Below are 19,384 nucleotides of genomic sequence, written 5' to 3'. Positions count from 1 at the left end.
ACTGGAAGATTTTTTGGCAAGAGAACCAAGACGTTTTTCACACTGTGTGGTTACACCATTTTGAAGGAATTTCAAACTGACTTCAATTTACGTTATAATGCGTGGTTTAAGTAATTGAAAATTCATAATTAAATTCTGATGTAAAATGTAGATATTCTAAATCTTATGTATTTTATCTAATTTCATTTTTAAATTTTTATACATTTTTATACTGAAAAAATCCATAGCAGTGAAATTATTTTTTAAAGCTTTTATTTATCAAAATAATTTCAAATAGTTTAAAAGTAATGTACATAATATTTGTGTGGACTTAAATATTATGTATTAAACTTAGTAATGTACCATATATTGAAGTAAACAAAGTTAAATAGAAATATTTGACTGATTAAACATTGCTTGAATCCTCATATAAAAATCTATATTAAAATACTGATAAAATATTTTAGTATAGATTTTAAAACTTTTGAAATGATTATTTATATATTTTCAATTAAAAAGAACCTACAGATTTTCCTTCTCTTTGACGCTGGTCTCGAGTAATCTGAGCTAGGACATTTGCTGCTTGTTCTCCTCCCATTACAGAAATTCTTGCATTTGGCCACATGTAAAGGAATCTTGGGCTAAAATAAAAAAGAGAAACAAATATTTACAGAAAAAAATCCTTATAAATTATTTTCATTAAATAAATTTATGTATTGTTTTAATATACTTATGTTAAAATGATCTGAAGCATGCATTTAAAATTATGACCATTATTCCATAACAAAGGGTTAATAATAAATGCAAAATATCAGATAATTTATATATATATTTTTTCTTACAAATTATTTTGAAAAAAGTATATTATTCCACAACATTATGTATTCATGATGACTGCAAATTTGCTGACTTACATGTCAATATGTGCAAATTAAAAAGAAAAATATAAAAATGAAATCTTTTTTTATTATTATTTATCAACCTATCTAAACAAAAAATTTGTTTTGATGACCACCATTTTTATAAAATAAAAATATTGTTTTGACTTAAGCTGCTGGACTATTCAAAAATAATGAATTATTTAACTCATTAGTTTATTATGCTTATGATATCATTAGTTTATTATGCTTATACAAAATCAGATGAGCTAATGCTCATCTAAACTAATTATGCAGTCAAGATAATTATTTTACTTCAATTACCATTTGTACTTTCTTCTATCCATATTCATTAAAATACAACAAAATTAATTAAATTAATTTAATTTCTTTGAAATGTGTGCCAAATATACTGTTACAGGAGAAAAAAGTTTTACTTTGTAATTCATATCAATACTGAGAGTAAACTCTTTGCTTTTCTATCTGTTAATTCTCAACTTTATAAAATTAGATTAAAGAAAACACAAAATTTTAAGTATACTGATATTTTCTAAATTTATTTTTGCCATATATTTTGTATTCCATCAATACATGGACTAAAATTATCTAATGATCATTACATAAATACAACATGCAATAAAAATGGCATGGATATGTATTGTTCCTCCAACAAATATGAAACCTGTACTTACGAATAAGCTCTACCACACATGCCATAATTTCCAGCACCATATGAACCACCAATTATCAAAGTCAATTTAGGAACTTTAGCACAAGCTACAGCTGTAACCATTTTGGCACCATGTTTTGCAATTCCTCCAGCTTCTGCTTCCCTTCCAACCATGAATCCTGAATTAGCATGAAAAAGAAATCATATAATATATGTAATGTTAAGAAAACACTAATTGTTTCTTTTACAAGCAAGGAACAAACCATCTTATGGAAGATTTTTTAATGAGATATTTGAATCACACTAAAATATTATGCAAGATAAACATAAGTTCTAAGATTTATTCAAATTGAAATCTATCACTATTTACTATATATAAAAGTAAAATTAGTCATTCATTCCATTTTTGCATTTAATTTTTAAAACACTTATTTCATCAATTCCATATAATATATGGAACAAATTTATTCATATATTTAATTAAAGCAACATTACGTATATTAGCTGGACAAGAAAAGCATAACCATATAATAAAAAACTGTGCATCACTACACTGGTGTCATATGCAATGTGTTTAATATCTGATAGATGATCTAAAAAGGCAAATAATTTTCTTGCATTGTTAGCACTTTATTTATAACTCTTCTGATAAGTAAGTATTATAAATTTTTAAGAGAGAAATTGGTTCATTAATGAGCAACATACCAGTTATATTCTGAAGAAATATTAAGGGAATCTTTCTTTTGCAACACAGTTCAATAAAATGTGTGCCCTAAAAAAATTTAGTCCTTTCATTAATGAAAAAAAATACATATATATTTATTATTTAACATAAAAATGCATATCTGCTTTTCAGGATATCTTACTTTATAATTTTAAATCCATAAAATCTTATTGCAAAAAAATAACAAAATATATTTTTAAAAAATCAAAATCACAGTAAATGTGGATATGACAAAAAAAAAGAATTTGGGGGTTTCATGCTATTTCTATGCTTGTTTAAGCTACAACACAGCTATTAAGGCGAAGCTCTCATAGATAACAGCACTGAACTTAAAAACTGATAGCAAATACTCTCTTTGGTCTTGTATAATTTTAATCCAGTTGCCAAGAAATCTCTAGCACCTTCCATTTCTCAAAATTACTGGAAGGCATATAAAGTTACATCTAAAGGCCAAATACAGTTACATATAGGGATGAATTATGGAAGCACCGTATGAATAAGTTATACAGGGAAGAGACCAAAATGTTGCCAAGTTCGCCGACTTTTGGCAATTTCTCACCACATTTGGTGACAAAAATCAGATGGCGATATCTCGCCAATTTAGTGCGACAGCCATTTACTTAATGTTAAATGTAGGCTTGCCTCCTGTAATCTTATTTTTCCAGCAGAGCTTCGTCTCTTTCAAGCATTACATGTTACATTACAAAAATATTAGTTTCACATATAATTTCATTAAAATTATTAAACACATACATATATAACTTAATTGCTCATTTATTTTTTGGCACCATTTTTTTAAATAGATATATATATATATTTTAATATATATAATATATATATATTTTTAATATATATAAGTTGTATATGTGTGTGTGTGTATACATATATATATATATATACACACATATACAACTTAATTGTTCTTTTATTTTTGGGCACCATTTTTTTATTTTCTCCCCTCTATCATTATTTGTTTCCTGACAGAATTCTACATACAGCAGGTGCAACACCCAAGGAAGGTTATAGATCATAAAGTAAGGCTAAACAAGCATATGTTAAGAAGCTACAGAGCATTTTTATCAGATAAGGGACAAAATAAAGAGATGATGAAATGATCTTCTTTCTAGCATTTCCAAATAGACAAAGATTCTTATTCGTTGATTTAACTCTCTTCAGTTTATATAGGTGAAAATGTATTGCATAAAAACACGAGAAAAACTGTAAATGCAAATTATTCTGCATTGAAGATATAAAGTAAGTATTATTGGAAAAATACAGAACAAGAGTAATTAAGCTGCCAAGGAGACAAACCCAAATATACTTGAGGAAAAAACAAAACTTGATCATTTTTGCTCTTAAAAAAATAGATGAATAAACTGAACAGAGAGAAAGATAGCACAAAGATGCTGAAAAGGCACAGCAGAAACGGCAAAAAAGGTTAACTCTAAAAAAAATCTACTGGTATCTGAGTAAATACTCCTCATACTGACTAGTGTTGTTTGTTTGATTATGATAAAGTATGTGAGGTTTATCTGCCTAAGAAATAATCTTGTGGAGGATTTTCTAAGGGAAATTGGCTCATATATGTATTACCAATGAGAAAAATGACACATATGTTCATGAATTTGCAAACCTTTTTGAACTCAAATGACTGATTGGAAAAGTCATTTGAGCAGTAAGGAATAAAATTTTCTCACAAAAGAAGTATCCTAAAATCGGGGAGTTTAAATATTTGATGCTGAAATGTGGAAATTGTTTAGGATGATGTCTTTTATTAATATTGTGGAAAATATCTTTTCAACAATGATTACATTTGGTTGTTTTATATATTAAAATTTAAAGGCATAATGTGCACAAAGAAAAAAGAAAAAAAAAAAAAAAAGGTGTCAAATGTGTGAACAATAGTTCTTACATGCATGAACATAAAATGAAAAATATATCTTAAACTTCTGATAATTGTTATAGTAGACTTTGACTATATTTATTTATTCTGCAACGTTTTGTATCAAAATTTATTTATAAAGAAAATTCTGAAAAAATGTACCTGATGATGAAATCTTTTTCTTCCAGAATTTGTATTACAATCTAGATTTTTTATGAGCCTAATGCAGTATACTCCAATTATATTATGAATACTATCCAAACATGATAATATTAAAACTTTTCATGATGGAAGATCAAGTACTCTATAAAATATATAATGAGATATCAGTTATAGGAAAGATAATTTTATACGAGTTTGTTATTTATAATGTTTAATTATCACAATTTATATTAACTAATGGCATAAATTTTATGGCTTAATTATGAAATAATTTTATGACATATTAGTTTATAATTTGCAAATTATTTAATATTAAGAGGAAATTTATGAAAAATCATAGTTATCATAAAAAAGTGATTCAAATTAGTTATAAAAGCATCAAATAATTATGAAATTCAGCAGAAAAAAAATCCTAAAATTTTTATTAACAGAATTACCTCTTTCTCCTGTATTAATTTCCATAATAAATTAACAGTACATAAAACTGATATATGCTTAAATAGAGTTATGCTTAAATTTCATTACATTAAGATGTGTTACTTTTGAGTAAGTGCACTCATAAAAAATGCTTAAAGTATATGATTCAGTTCATGAATGTTGAAAATATACTGATCCAGAAAACATATGGAATCAAAATATTAACTTGTTTTTTCAGTGGGAAGGTCTAGTTTTAACCACTGAAATTCCATCAGCTAAGTTTATCATCGTATTTTATAAAACAGTTGTAAATACACCTATCCCTCAATAAAACACACACATCACAGAAGATAGGTTCTGCACAAAACCGTGTAAATCAAAATCTTGGGTTTTGCACACTAAATGTGCATAATTTAATTATTTATTTACATAAAACAAAAGTAACACATCTGAAAATAAATTAAGTTATCCTTCGTTCATAAAATAACAAATATATGTAGGTAATAGAAGTACATATTTAATTTATTTTGCATTAGGAAAATAAAGATCGTTCAAAAAAATTATTAAAAGTTTAATCACTTTCATGAACTAGTAGTCTTTTCTTCTTGATTAGTATGATGTCACTTCCATCACTTGAGCATTCTTGATAAGATTCTGCTTCAATGGTTGACAAATTGGGGAAGATCTCAGATCAACAAGACTTTTTAGTGAAATCCATAATTAACAATTGCCTAGGTTTATTTCCTAAATCTTTGTAAACCTCCTCATATTGATTTAAGCATTAAGCTCCCGTTGGAATCAGAGAGCTTGTTCAACATTCATGTCATATTGTAAAAAATGGTTACCGAATTTTCTTTCCAGTTCAAGAATTGGGCACAGCAGAGTCAATGCTGATGACTCTTACTGTGAATGCAACTGGTTCAGATTGCTCTTCATCAATGTTTATTTGTTTCATGAATCATGTTAACTAACTCATCCTCATTTAGTACTTCATCAACCATTATTTCTTCAATATCTGCCTGAGCTAAATCCTCAAAACTTTCTCCTATAGTTTGGGCCAATTTAGTGATCTGAGAATATTCATGCTCTAATGTCATCTATCATTCTCATCTTTAGCAGCATCCGGTCATGTTGCTTTCCAGCATGTGTTGAGTGTTGATTGTTTAATCTGAGCACATGACAGTCCAACATGCTTAACACAATCTAAGATTGTAAATTTCTTCCAAGCATCCATAAGAGTAAGAGATTCATCATTCTTCATTTGTTCTAAAATATACTTGAAGGTTTGTTTGATATACAATGTTGAAATTGTCCTTAAAAGTCAAAATTATTCCTCGATCTAATGGCTGTAATAAGGAAGTTGTATTCTTTGGTAAAAAGACAACTTCTACATTTTTGTGTTGTAAATCTTGAAGACGACCAGGGGTATTATCAATTAATAGAAGAGCCTTAAAAGGCAATCCCTTTTTACTTAAATAATTTTTGACATCTGAAACAAACATGTTATGAAACCATTCATTGAAAGCTATGGCAGTGACCCATGCTTTCTTACTAGCCATCCAATAAACGAGAAGGCTATTTATGTTTATTTCTTTAAATGTTTTTTTTTTTTTAATATAAATGTTTGTAACCATTCTTTCAGGCATTTTTTCCCAGAACAACCCAGGTGCATCAGCACTGATCAGAAGTGTAGGAGCTGGCGGCAATGATTTCAGCAAATCTTGCTGGATATAGTTGTGTTGCATCCGAATCGGCAGATGCACTTTCTCCTTTCAATCTTAGATGTAAAGAAGATCTTTGTTTAAACCAACCATGACTTGAGGAAAAAGATACCTTTTTCCCATCAGACGAAGTCGACGGTGACTGATTCTTAAGTGCTTTATAAATCTTTAAAGCTTTATTTGTGGTAGCTTATTTGTGTAGGTAAAGTATAACTTGGAATCCGTTTTTGATTTTGGTCTTCTCTCCATATCACTAATGCCTTTCCCATATTTTTCATTGTATCATCTCTTACATATGAAATTGTGCTCTTACTGCTGCAAGTTCAGGCTGCTACACTTTTTCTAATAGAGTCTCCATTTTTTCTAATTGTCCTTATTGTGACTTTATTCACGGAGTAAAATTTAAGCAAAATCTATTGCTCTTTTTCTATTACGTAGACGATCTAAATTTAAATTTTTGTTTCTAAAGAAATAACTTTTCTTTTTACTTGATTTTTTTCAAATTCTTTGACATTATAAAACCTTAAAAAATTTGTGTAAATTATAAAAATGCCGCAAAAAATATAAATGTTGAAAACTTACCAGTAAACATTCAAATACGTAGGTAAAAATGATGTAAGCTTTGCTGCTAAAATACTGATACTGCACTAGTTCACATGAACCAAATAGCTTTACTGTTATGAAATACTTATGTATACTTTGGGGAATTCCCATCCTTGTTGTTGCCACCATCGAAATTACCAAAGGAATGAGATTTAAAAATGGCTTCAAATACATGTATTTGCGTATATGCAGCCGAATATACCTTTTTACCAAGTTTTTAAAATCTGTTCATTTTTAAACTGTGTAAAACTCAAATTTTGTAAAATGAGTACAGTGTAAATCGAGGGATAGGTGTACTTTATCAAATCTTTAAAATAACTACATTAAAATTGAAAATACATATATTTTTTAATGAAAAATTTAATACAAAACATGACACTTAGCAGAAAAACCATTCCTACTATATTGAACTATTATATTATAAATTTGTTTCCTAATGTTCTATTACTTATTCAGAACTCTGTGTATTAATACTTTCATTATATTATTCTGAGTCATAAGAGCAAAAATTTGAAACTCAATGTTTAGTGTGATATAATTTCTTAATTACCTTTAATGCAGATTCTGAAAATAACACACCATTGTTTCCTATTACACCTACAGGATATCCATAAAGACGACCAAATCCTAAAAAAAAAGAATTTGACATTACTTTCTCAAGCCAAATGTATTCTGAATGAGTAAAATTTATTTTTTTAAACAGAAAATTATGCAAAGAGTACTTTTGTTTCCAAATACAAAATTTCATTTTCTTTTTTCTTTTATTATTTTTTATTCCTTTCCCATTTTATATTACATATTTTCAGTTTTTAAAATATAGTATTAAAAATTATACTGAACATGTAATATTAAGAAAACTTGTGTTTAGTTTGAACTATGAAAACAACAACTTTAATAAATTTGTCTAGGTAACATATTTAACTGATTAAATTTTCAAGATCACAGGTTAATGCAAGCACAAGAGCCATTTCAAATGTGAAATACTGGTACATTAATAACTAGTGTAACCGGCAGAATTTTGAAAGCAAATGTGCATGCATTGTGTCGTACAGGTCTGGATGTCAGTTTGTGGCATGGAGTTCCATGCCTGTTGCCCTTGGTCAGTCAATACAGGAACGGTTAATACTGCTTGTGTCTCCAATGATGTCTCATACATGCTCGATTGGAGAAACATTTGGTGATCTAGCAGGCTAAGTCGACACTCTGTAGAGCACACTGTGTTACAACAGCGGTATATGGGCTAGCATTATCCTTTTGAAAAACATCCCCTTAAATGCTGTTCATGAATGGCAGCAAAACAGCTTAAATCCCCCGATGTTATAATATTATACTTATTTATACCTTCCAATAAAGTATTACATTCCAGCTCATTAACTAGTATATATTCTACTGTCAGTCGATGCATACGCATAAAATTCACTAAAATGTTTTCACTGCAACAGTGCATCATTATGAAACTGATAAGAAAAGAAATCACATTATACAATGTATCCATAGGTCTCTGGATATTTAATACTGTAAATTAAATATTGTTACTATAATTCCCATCACACTGTTTCACAATTTAAGGCCACTGCCTTCACAGTAAAAAGTAATGGACACACTATTCAAATATACTCCATGGTCAGAGATTATAACTCTCCATGGTCCAAAGTGCATCTTAAGTTGCTGGTTGCGAGTTGTGTCTTGAGTTGCTGGTTCACCCAAGCAAAAAGGCCTTGAGCACAAAGGGTTAAAAAGAGCATGAAAATCATTTAAAGTTTAATTTTTATGGCTATTCAATAACTTTTTTAGAAGTTTTGTAATTAATGACTTAATAAAAAAAAATTGTTATCATATACTAAATTCTAACTGACTACTGTTATTTTACACAAATATATTTTTCACAATTTACAGTCATACATCATTGAAAAAAATGACAAATTACACATGCACAGCTGCCAAACCTGTACTATGAAAACTGGGCGATTTTCATGTTGTAAGGCAATGGTGACTTTTAACTCCATTGAACAAACTTGACTTAACAAATTTTGTAATGCATAATTAAGGTTAATAAACTATAACATAACTTTGATGTGGAATAATAATGAATTTTAACATTTAATTCATTATTCTAAATTTTAAATTAATAGCTTTTGGAAGAAGGACTAATTGCATATGATTTTGTAATTTTCTTAAAATTTTATATTCAAGAAAATTAAAATAGGGACAGAAAGCTTATATTTATCAAAGCACTTTTAAATGTTATGAAAATGAAATCAATAACTATTGTGTACATTATAAATTTGGAAAAACTTAGTGAAAATAGACGTATTTATGTATTAAGCATTAAAACAGTTTAGATTAAATAAAAAATTAATCAGCAATTTAAAAAATTAATCAAAAAATCAATAAATAATCTGCATGAAACATAATTCACTCAGATTAAATGTCATTTAGAAATGATAATGCTGTCCACTAACTTAGTTTTCTTTTAAGAATTTATCAAAACTACCCTTTCCTTCCAAACTTTACCAATTAACTGCCAAATTTTGTTTTAAAGACAGGTTCTTTTTATGTCCGGCCAGCATGACTGGAATTTTGCACTAAAAATAAAACCAATTATTGTTAGCAATCATGCATTTTTTATGGATTCTTATTTGGAGAAATAGCAATTACCATCCAGTTTCTGAATAAAATCCAATAGAACATATTCTAAATAGAATCCAACACTGCACTTGTCACACCTATTTTTTATGCATGTTTTGCACACAGTGGGTTTTCTTCTTTTCATAAGACATGTCGATCCGCAAATGTATTGTCTGTTGTATAACAAACTGTCTGTTGCAATTGTCCAGGAAAAAACAATATGCTAAAACCACTGGAGCAAAATTAAATTCAAGTAAACATTTCGAGTCACAATATATAAATTGTAATAAAATATGATCTCACCAGTATATAAAATCTTCATATGAGGATCACAGTGACAATGGATTACTAATACACAATTCTTTTAGAATCACCTTTGAAAACAAGGTTCTTATCATATAAATTAAGAATCTCAAGATTTAACGGTGACTTAATGAAAATCAGGAATTTCAGAATTGTATCAGAAGGTTGTACACTCTGCATACGCAATAAATCAGAATAATAATGCCACGTATGAATTCTTTTCCTCAATATATTTAAGATTAAAGATTACTTTTGCATTAATAAGCAACATAATCAGCACAAGTCTAAAGAATTGTGTCATTTTTCTCAGCAGTATAAATACAATAAACAAATACCTGTTACTAATGTATCTCCATACAATGCTTTGAATTCGTCAAATTCACTTCCATCCACTATCCTAGCTATTACCTATTGTTTAAATAAATAAGTCATTCATTGTCAGTATTCACTGCATAATGACAGTTTATTCAATTTTCTTAAATATAGCTGAATTACTAGATTTAAAGATATGCCAAGATTCAAAATCATGCAAAATATTCATTAGTATTCATTGTAATTTATCCATGTACTAGGCTAGCTTTAAACTATTTACAAAGAACCTTTCTTAACCTGAGGAGAAAACCACTACTGCTTAAAACTTAACATTATAACTAACTTCATATATTGCTTAAAAAATAACAGTTTGGAAAATTTTTCATATTTAAAAAATATGATTTCCTACCAAGCTGCTTTTTCTATTCTGATCAAAAATATATGTATAAAAATGATGGCATTGCAATTTATTTATTTTTTTAAGTATATATTGGGTCATATAAAAAGTCTCCGTACTTTTTTGCCAATAGATGGTATTGATTGCTTATATATCTGGCAGCACTCACCCTATTGTCTCAAATGAACGTGTGTTTAAAAGGTGACATTCAGCTTCCACTGTTTGTAAAGATAGTTTTCTAATCTGTTGCTTGTATCAAAAGTTATATTAATTTCAAAATGAGTGAAATAGCTGAAGAAATATGGTATGTGATGCTTTTTTTACTATAAAAAAGGTAAGATCATTTCAAAAACATGTCAAAAAATTTGTGAAGTATATGGTGAGAATGCTCTGAGTGAACGAAGGACCCAGCAGTGGTTTGCTTGATTCCACTCCTGAAATTTTGATGTTCAGATTGAAAGGAATTGCCCATTATGAGCTGCTGCAACCTGGTGAAATCATCAATTCGGCCCTGTACAGTGCACAACTCGACAGTTTCAAAGAAGCAATACAGAAAGGGCAACCAGACTTGGCAAACAAAAAGCGAGTTGTGTTCCATCATGACAATGCACGGCTATGCACATTTTTGATGACTTGGAACAAATTGACGGAACTTGGTTGGGAAGTTTTGACGCACCCACGGTATAGCATGGACTTTGCACCATCTGACTACCATTTGTTTCGTTCTCTGCACAACTCTCTTGATGGTAAAAAACTGAAGTGCCACTGAAAATCACTTGGTCAAGTTCTTCAACTATAAATCACAGAACTTCTACACCGATGAAATTATGAAGCTACTCAAAAAATGGCCAAAGGTCATAGATAATAATGGCCAATATGTAGTTGATTAAAATTGATTTTCAATAAAGAAAATTTTTGTTTAAAAATGTACAAAAAAAGCACAGAGATTTTTTATATGACCTAATATTTAATCTTTCATGGAAACCTTTTACCAAACTTGCATGCTCACCCCCTAAATACATACTATTTTTTGTCCACCATTTTAAGGTTTTTCACATTTAGTTGAGCTTCTCATTCAATTTCAAAGCCTAATTGTAGCTAAGCAGTAAGACTGCTGGAAACTGGTAGTTCAATCCTGGTAAAAAAATCCTCACAAACAAGGTGGCTACGCGGGAGCTTTTGAGGCTTTTCCCATTTGTAATGCAAATACAAGCCTGTTTTCCTTAAAAAGTACTACCTGTAAGCATTCCTCATCTTAGACAATTAGCCCTCATGTGCTTTGCCATAATCCAAATAATCTTTAACTTAATCTACTGGCTGTTTCATCATGTGTTATAGAATTTGGTTTGGCCTTTTTCTGCCTTTCTGAAGTATATACAAGAAGCTTTTCCCCTTAATTATGCATTTATGCCTTGCTGTATTTAAACAAATCAGTTTTATGCTAAAGAATTGTAAAGTTGCAACAAAGCATAAATCTCAGTTCATGTAATCCAAATTTTTACACAATAAAAAGTTATTTCAACCACAAATAAAAAGTTATTTCAACCACAACAGTAAATGAAGCTTTCAGCTGAATAAAAGGCACATTTTTTTCATTTTTATGACCTATTAAAAATACCTTTTAGCTCAATAGAAATTTTAGTGAAAGCATTTTATGTTTTGTCACTTACTGTAGAAATAAAATAACTTGATTCGTGGCTCAGTGTGAAAAAAGTGCTATATCTTTACATTTGATAAAATTGTAAACTGCACATTAAAGATCTTATTATTTAGCTATAATCACTTCAGATATCAGATGAATTGAAACATGGATATAATGTTTGTTCAATACCATTGAAAAATCTAAACTTTTAAAACACTGATTAAGAAATTAACTAATTTAAGAAAACCAGTTTCAATAAAAAAAATCAAGTTTAATATATTTATTCATTCAGAAAATGTTATAAAAGATAACATAATTTATAATGGAAATATAATAAATTATACACATTAAAACACCATGCCTTTGCCTTCTTTTTATCAATACACTTTCAAACAAATTTAATTTAACTACTTTAGTAATTCATTTAGTTATTTAGAAACTTAAAAAAAATTAAATGCTGTGTTAATTAAATTGACTTTGTAATATGTAACAGCACACTGTTACACATTTAATTATCATGATTAATATTTAATAGTGAACTTATTTAAGTAATTTAATTCTTCACTTTATGCAGTCAAGCAGTTTTAATTACCTAGGGCTTTGGCTCTAGGTAATTAAATGTAAGTAAGCTAATTAATTTAATGTCAGGAAAAAGGCTCAATTTTGTGGAAAAAAATAGGAATAAATAATGAGAACTCTTTTATATAACAATTATAAAATTACCCAGAACAGTAGGCAATTCTTGGCCATGGCCAGGTTAATCAGTAGACAAACAAGACAAATGTCTAGGGTCCATAATTCAAAAGAACAGAGGAAAATAATAATAATAAACTTTAATTTTTTTATAACACAAATAAATGCTATTTTGATACATATACATGACAGTTCTAAATGTGTGTAAAGTACACGAACTCAAACAAAAATGGGACAGTTGTATATGCCCCATTCCACTCGGTTAATTGATGAAATTCAACTCGCATTTTCAATGTTCAAAAAGCATGACTTAGGATACATATTAGAATTCTTTATATAGTGTTGTTCTAACATGCAAATTAGCACCTGCGTCCATCTTTTGCAGAATTTGCCCTTTTTGCACTACCGTCAATGCAATGTGTTTACGTTTTTCAACGTTGCAAGCAGCAAAATCATGAGAGCGTTTCTTATCTGTAATTGTATTAAAATGTGCTGAAATTAAAAATATTCTTAATTTATCCACAAAATATCTGGATTAAAAAAGGGAGACAGCACCAAATAATCTCGTGAAATAACAAAGTTCAGAAAATACAACAATGTGAATCACGAACTTGAAAGAAGAGTTGAGTGAATCGTCTGCTTTTTTACCTCGATGCAGATTAGGGGGGGGGGCTTTTATCATGATGTCGATAATTTGGTATTTCCGTTATGACTCATTATTATTCGTTAATTATGACGTCATTTATTTGGTAAATATTTTTTCTTCGATATTTCATACTCAATGTTGTGGTTTCCGGAACCTATAAACTGAATGTTTATATTTTGAGAGGCAACGCGGATTTCAGGAGTTGGCGGATTTTCGGTATTTGACTGTAATCACTTAGCAAACTTCTCAGTTTAAGGTAACCTTTTCACTTTCACTTTTTGATTTTTTTTTGCAAATGTGGAAAAAAGAATTCAGCATTTGTTCTTTCTTGCAAATATTTTTACTCTATACTGTATTTTTTAATCACGGTCACTACTTATAGATATTTTTTTTTTTTCATTTTAGATTTTTATTTAAATAATATTATGTGGTTGAACTATATTTCTTTAACTAAATATTTTTTTTAAATTTCTGTTTATTCATTCGTACTGTGTACTTTAAGCAATTTATATAAATGTTTTTTTTTAAGCACATGAATTGCATTTTGTTCAAAAGAATATTTTGTGATCACATCATAATGCATTTGAAAACTGCATATTCTAAAAGAGAAAATACAGTAAAGCACAGTTAATATGTCTCTCAATGGGCCCTTTAGAAAGTATATATAGATTAGAATAATATATAATTGATGCATTATAATAATATGTATACACGAAATTTTCTATTGCTTTGAACAGTTTCACCATCGTGTTTCATTAATATATTACTATTTCAGAATTAGTTCAAATTTTCCATTTCTGAAATCACGAAAATCAAATGGTATAACATAATTTTAAAGAAAAGGGGGGGGAAGAAAAACTAAATTTTATGCCAAAAATAATTTTTTTTCTTCTAAATGCCTTGATGATGCCTTGAATTTTTTTTTTATTATTATTATTATTATTATTATTATTATTATTATTCCTTTAAGAAAATCTTAATGCTTTAATGACTTTTGTGAGACATTCTGCAGATACATTTCCAATTATCCACCCTTTTTACTTCCTTGTACGAAGTAAAAAGGAAATATTGTAATCACGAAAAGTTTCAGGCAGCATATTTCAATAAAAATATACATTTCAACCGCTATTGAATGAAATTTAACGATGTTTTTGCGTGACATCTGTACGTAAGGACAGAATAAAAGACTCTTTTCCTCTAAAAAAATTATAAAACTGCTTTAAAATGAATTCTGAAGAGAATTTTTCGTGGTGTCTATATGTACTGTAATATTTTGTTATTTAACAAATAACTATATTAATTACTGAAGTGGCAACGACATATTTGTATAAGGTAACTGTTGCTCAGCAATGTAAGAAATTGGTTTAAAATTAGATTCTGAAAGTTTTACCAGCTAGTAGTCATATGAAAATTTTGCCACTAAAGAATTTTATTCAAATTATCTATCTCCGTAAAATAAAAATAAAATTTATGTTTTACTAAGAAGATTATCTGTTACTAAAAAGATTTACTAAGAAGATTATCTGTTATTTTGTCAATTACTGCAAAATACATTACAGTATGTACGAACGTACGTATCTTGCATAACTCAATAACGAGTAGCCTCAGAATATCGAAATTTTGTATATAGAACTGCTATAACAGGTAGATGTGCACCTTGTATTTTGATTGCAAGTGGCCGTACCAAACATATATAAATATATTTATATATATTTATATATGTTTGGTGGATATATTTATATATATCCACTCCGTTACCCGGCACAGTGATCTCAGATTCTTTACTCTTATATGTTTCTAAATTGTGCATTTTTTGCTATAAAAATGATTGTTTTATGCCTTTAGGAAATCTGCAAGCAATATTTTTAGAATTATCAACAATTTAAAAGCTGTTTAAGTGCGGTTAAGCCTAATTTTTAAATATCATAGCAGACATGTTTGTTTACATTTGAAACAGCAGAATAGTAGATTTGTTGCCAATCTAGAGAGACTAAGCTTCGCCACAACAAAGATAATGCCTTCATTTATTATTGCGAATTAAATCATCCTTAATCCTTTCTGGAATTTTTTCGAGGAAATAAGTATTTAAGATTTACTTCATAATTTTTAATACAGATATTTTGAATTTTTATGTATGTTTGCCTTGTCGCAAAGTGAGAACTGAATTAATTGAATGAGAAATACTCAATCGTCTGTGAAAAACTGTTTCGTTTTTGTTTAGTTTGCTCAATTTCTTTTATACATCGTTAGAGCATGTGGCAACGATAAGATAATTCTTCAAATGTTATACATTTTGTGCATTCTGAATTATAATATGAATGAAATATTAAGTGAACTTAGTGCCAGAGTGTCGCTGTGGTAAACAAATATAGTGAATTTTAAAGAGTGCATTTCTTCTATTGTGGTTTATGAGCCATCGACGAAGTAGATTTAATTCAATCCAATCAGTTTAGAGGAAATGCAAGAAAAAAAATGTGTATAATTTAATGTTCCATACAAGGAAGTCATGTGATGTACACATCAGATTTTTTTATTTACTGTGTAGCATAAGTACTTTTGAAACAGCTTGGTTTCTGTGGCAGTCTTATAAGAACAGGTATCACCTGCTGTTTCATCTGTATTTGATCACAGTAAAATAATGAAGAGATTTTAACCATGATACTGAACATCTTCAAAGGCTAAACATTTTGAAGGCATAAGATGGAAGAGAAGATTGGTTTCATCAACACTGGAAATGTCTTTAGTTGACATTTTTATACTTCTTTGGATGAAGTATTCAATCGTCAATAGATCTGGCTGAGACAACTTTGGATTCTCTGCCTATGATATGACACTCTATGCTGTAATTTAAATTATACAGCCATTCAGTTAAAAGAACAGTTGCCCTTCATATTCACTTGTAGTGTTATTTCTTGTGTCTTTTCCTTTAGCATAGGCCAATTAAATGGAATATTTGAGCATCAGGAGATTTTTTTTAATATTTTGAATACTTTTATCATCTTTAAAATTGTAAATAATTAAATTTTGAAGAGAACTTGTCATCAATTTATAGCAACTTGCTGTGTTCCAAAAATTTTAATATAATTTAAATATACTAAAAATTTTATACTAAAAGGAAGAAATAACTATTAAAAAAATTCTATATTGTAAAAAATGAAATCTTACTTCCCGAACATCAAAAGTCTTTTTCAAGTTTTCCCCAACAATGCCATACAGATCATGAGCAGGAAACTTTGGCTCTTCATATTTCACAACAGTAACCTTATAGACATACAAAAAACAAATACTTAGAATTTTAAGATATTTCTAAGAAATTTATAATTTAAATAATTTAGTAATTATTTTTACTAAAGTTAATTATTCCATTTATTCCTTATTATATTTTTATAAAAACACAAAAACAAAGTACATTTTACAGAATAAATAACATACATTTTCATGAACAGGTTGCTTTCTGTTGAGATTATTCACTATTCTACGTGTTAAATGTAAAGCATGTTCATCATCTGTTGCATAATAATCTGTAACTCCTGATTTCCTGATAAAGAACAAAGATTTATCGTTAATTTGAAATAACGAGTAATTTATGATAAAATCATTTTCTATAACATGTCTCTAAATAATTTATGTCATACTCTGAAAATTTCTTTACAGAAGATAAAAAGCAACTAAACAAATCTCAGTTTAATAAGAATAATTTTTAAGTAGGTACACATTGTACCCTACTTTAGAATATTTTGAATTTCTTATTCATAATCAAATATTTTCAAAATAAAAATCTAGTAATACATCAAAGACATAAAATCATTATTATACTTTGTAACTAAAAGTAACACTTAAACTTTATTATGCCAATGTTAAAAAATTAATACCAAATCAAATCAATCATGGTTACACTAGATTATTTGATTAAAGCAAAACATACAAGGGCTATCTGCTTAAGGAAAATGCCTTTGTGGGGGACCTTCTAAGAGAAACTGGCTTGTATTTACGTTACACATGGAAAAAAATTATAAAACTATTCATGAAACCAGCTTTTTTGCCCAAGTTCAAATCTGGGTTGAATTATCAGTATTCAGTAGGCTTAAAACTCAGCCACTGGTGAGGCATATAAAGCACTGAATGAGAGAATATATTGTTTAAATAATTATTTAATATTGTTGTTTCTTACGGCTTTATTCGAAAATCAATCCATTTACATCAGGACCCTTAACCCCCCCCCAAAAAAAATCAATATTACATCACAAAAATTTTAAAATACTTAAGAATTACAGCACTAAAATCTTTATAATACCAAAAAAAAATTAAGAGGTAAAAATTTTGCAATTAAAATCTTAAAAAATCCTCAGTGATTAGAGGTGAAACAACTGTGTGCTCAGGACCCTAGCCATCCAATACCCTAGCCATCCAATACAACTGGTGAACCAGTTCCCTTACCAGTTCAACCATACAACCAGTTCCCTAGCCATCCAATACAACTGGTGAACATCACCACTATATTGTTACTTATTGTCAAGGTCTGGACAGACGAGCAAGAACTGCTTACTTATAGTGTCTGTTTTACAAATAGGACTATATGTTCCCACTGTGGATATGTTCTCACGCCTCTACGAAGGACCTGATGGCAAAACACCCTTAGCTAGAGGTACCCTCTACAGCGAAGTGCTAAAAAGGAGACCAAGTCAACGCACAGCTGAAAATGATGAAGGTCAGTCTGGGCCCCGAGAAGATAAACTGCAGGATCTCATCGAAAAAATACTGCAACTACTCACAAGCATCAAGAAAGCCAAAACTACTGCCGAAAAGCTCTCAATCGGCTTCAAAGCTGCAGTTTACCTAATGAAAATTGCTGAAGAAGAATTCTAGAGTTCTGCATTCCAGTGTCGAGGAGAATCTTTAACTTTCTCAACTGTTCTACATCGCTTCAATGTCCCTTAACAGGATTCCTAAGCAGCATCGTTCGGGGTCAGCTCTTTGGAGGGTGACCTCCCACATGACTGGCTCCAGCGAATCAGATGTTAGCACCTTCGAATCTCGCGCTTTTCGATGATTTGCAGGACTGTTCGTACCAGCTTATCGCTTTCTACCTGTTTCGGCAGAATTTACAGCTCTCGTAACCCAAGATTAAGTACTTTTTATGTTGTGTAATTATATTTTTCTTTCTCACAACTATTCTAGGTCCTCATCTTGGTTATTTCCTGTCATCAATCGAAACTTCTAGCTGTTCTACAAGGGGTAGGGCCTTCGGCCTAGGTACCCTGGTGTACCAAACACCGCTCCACTGGGGAAGTGCTACGAGTCAGTATGCCTATTCTACTAAGATGTTCCGCTAAGCATGTAGAGAGAATAGGTTTCTTGGAAGCAGGCAAGATGAAAACTCAGCAACCGCCTTCGCCAGGAATTGAACAACGGACCTCTGAAATACTGGCCCAGCGTGCAGAACCACTACACCACGAAGGCACATTAGGAAGGCGGGAGAAATACCTTATAAGCAGTCGTGCCCTATATGCAATCTGAAATTAGCCATAACCTCTCTTACATGGCCTGCGAACGAACTCATTCCAATCATTCCTGATATTGAGTTTACCCTTCAATTAAATTGATAGTTCTGTGTTGTAAGCTGCCAAAAGATTCTCTCGTATGCTTCTTCTAAGGGAATTCAAAGGAATGGAACTCTAAATAAATAACTCTGTACCCCTCTTTGCCAAGAGATCTGCGATTTCATTG

The 19,384-nt window shown here is 29.5% G+C and overlaps 1 protein-coding gene across 2 annotated transcripts in view; it reads right to left on the bottom strand.

Annotated features, from left to right (window-relative positions):
- Positions 1-19,384, bottom strand: part of Mccc2 (methylcrotonyl-CoA carboxylase subunit 2) — a 100,037-nt gene that overhangs the window by 11,555 nt on the left and 69,098 nt on the right. For both annotated transcript variants that reach the window (XM_035358029.2, XM_085827444.1), the window contains 7 exons: positions 17,090-17,195; positions 16,823-16,918; positions 10,303-10,375; positions 7,587-7,663; positions 2,233-2,299; positions 1,550-1,706; positions 506-620 (listed from right to left, as the gene is read on the bottom strand). In XM_035358029.2, the coding sequence (XP_035213920.2) occupies positions 506-620; positions 1,550-1,706; positions 2,233-2,299; positions 7,587-7,663; positions 10,303-10,375; positions 16,823-16,918; positions 17,090-17,195 (691 nt within the window). The remainder of the gene's footprint in view (positions 1-505; positions 621-1,549; positions 1,707-2,232; positions 2,300-7,586; positions 7,664-10,302; positions 10,376-16,822; positions 16,919-17,089; positions 17,196-19,384) is intronic.

This window comes from Stegodyphus dumicola, chromosome 12, assembly GCF_044657685.1.
Source record: "Stegodyphus dumicola isolate Sdum_Otavi_A_Nest chromosome 12, ASM4465768v1".
Lineage (NCBI taxonomy): Eukaryota > Metazoa > Arthropoda > Arachnida > Araneae > Eresidae > Stegodyphus > Stegodyphus dumicola.
The sequence above is the reverse complement of the archived record's forward strand: the minus strand, read 5'-3'. Positions and strand labels throughout refer to the sequence as shown.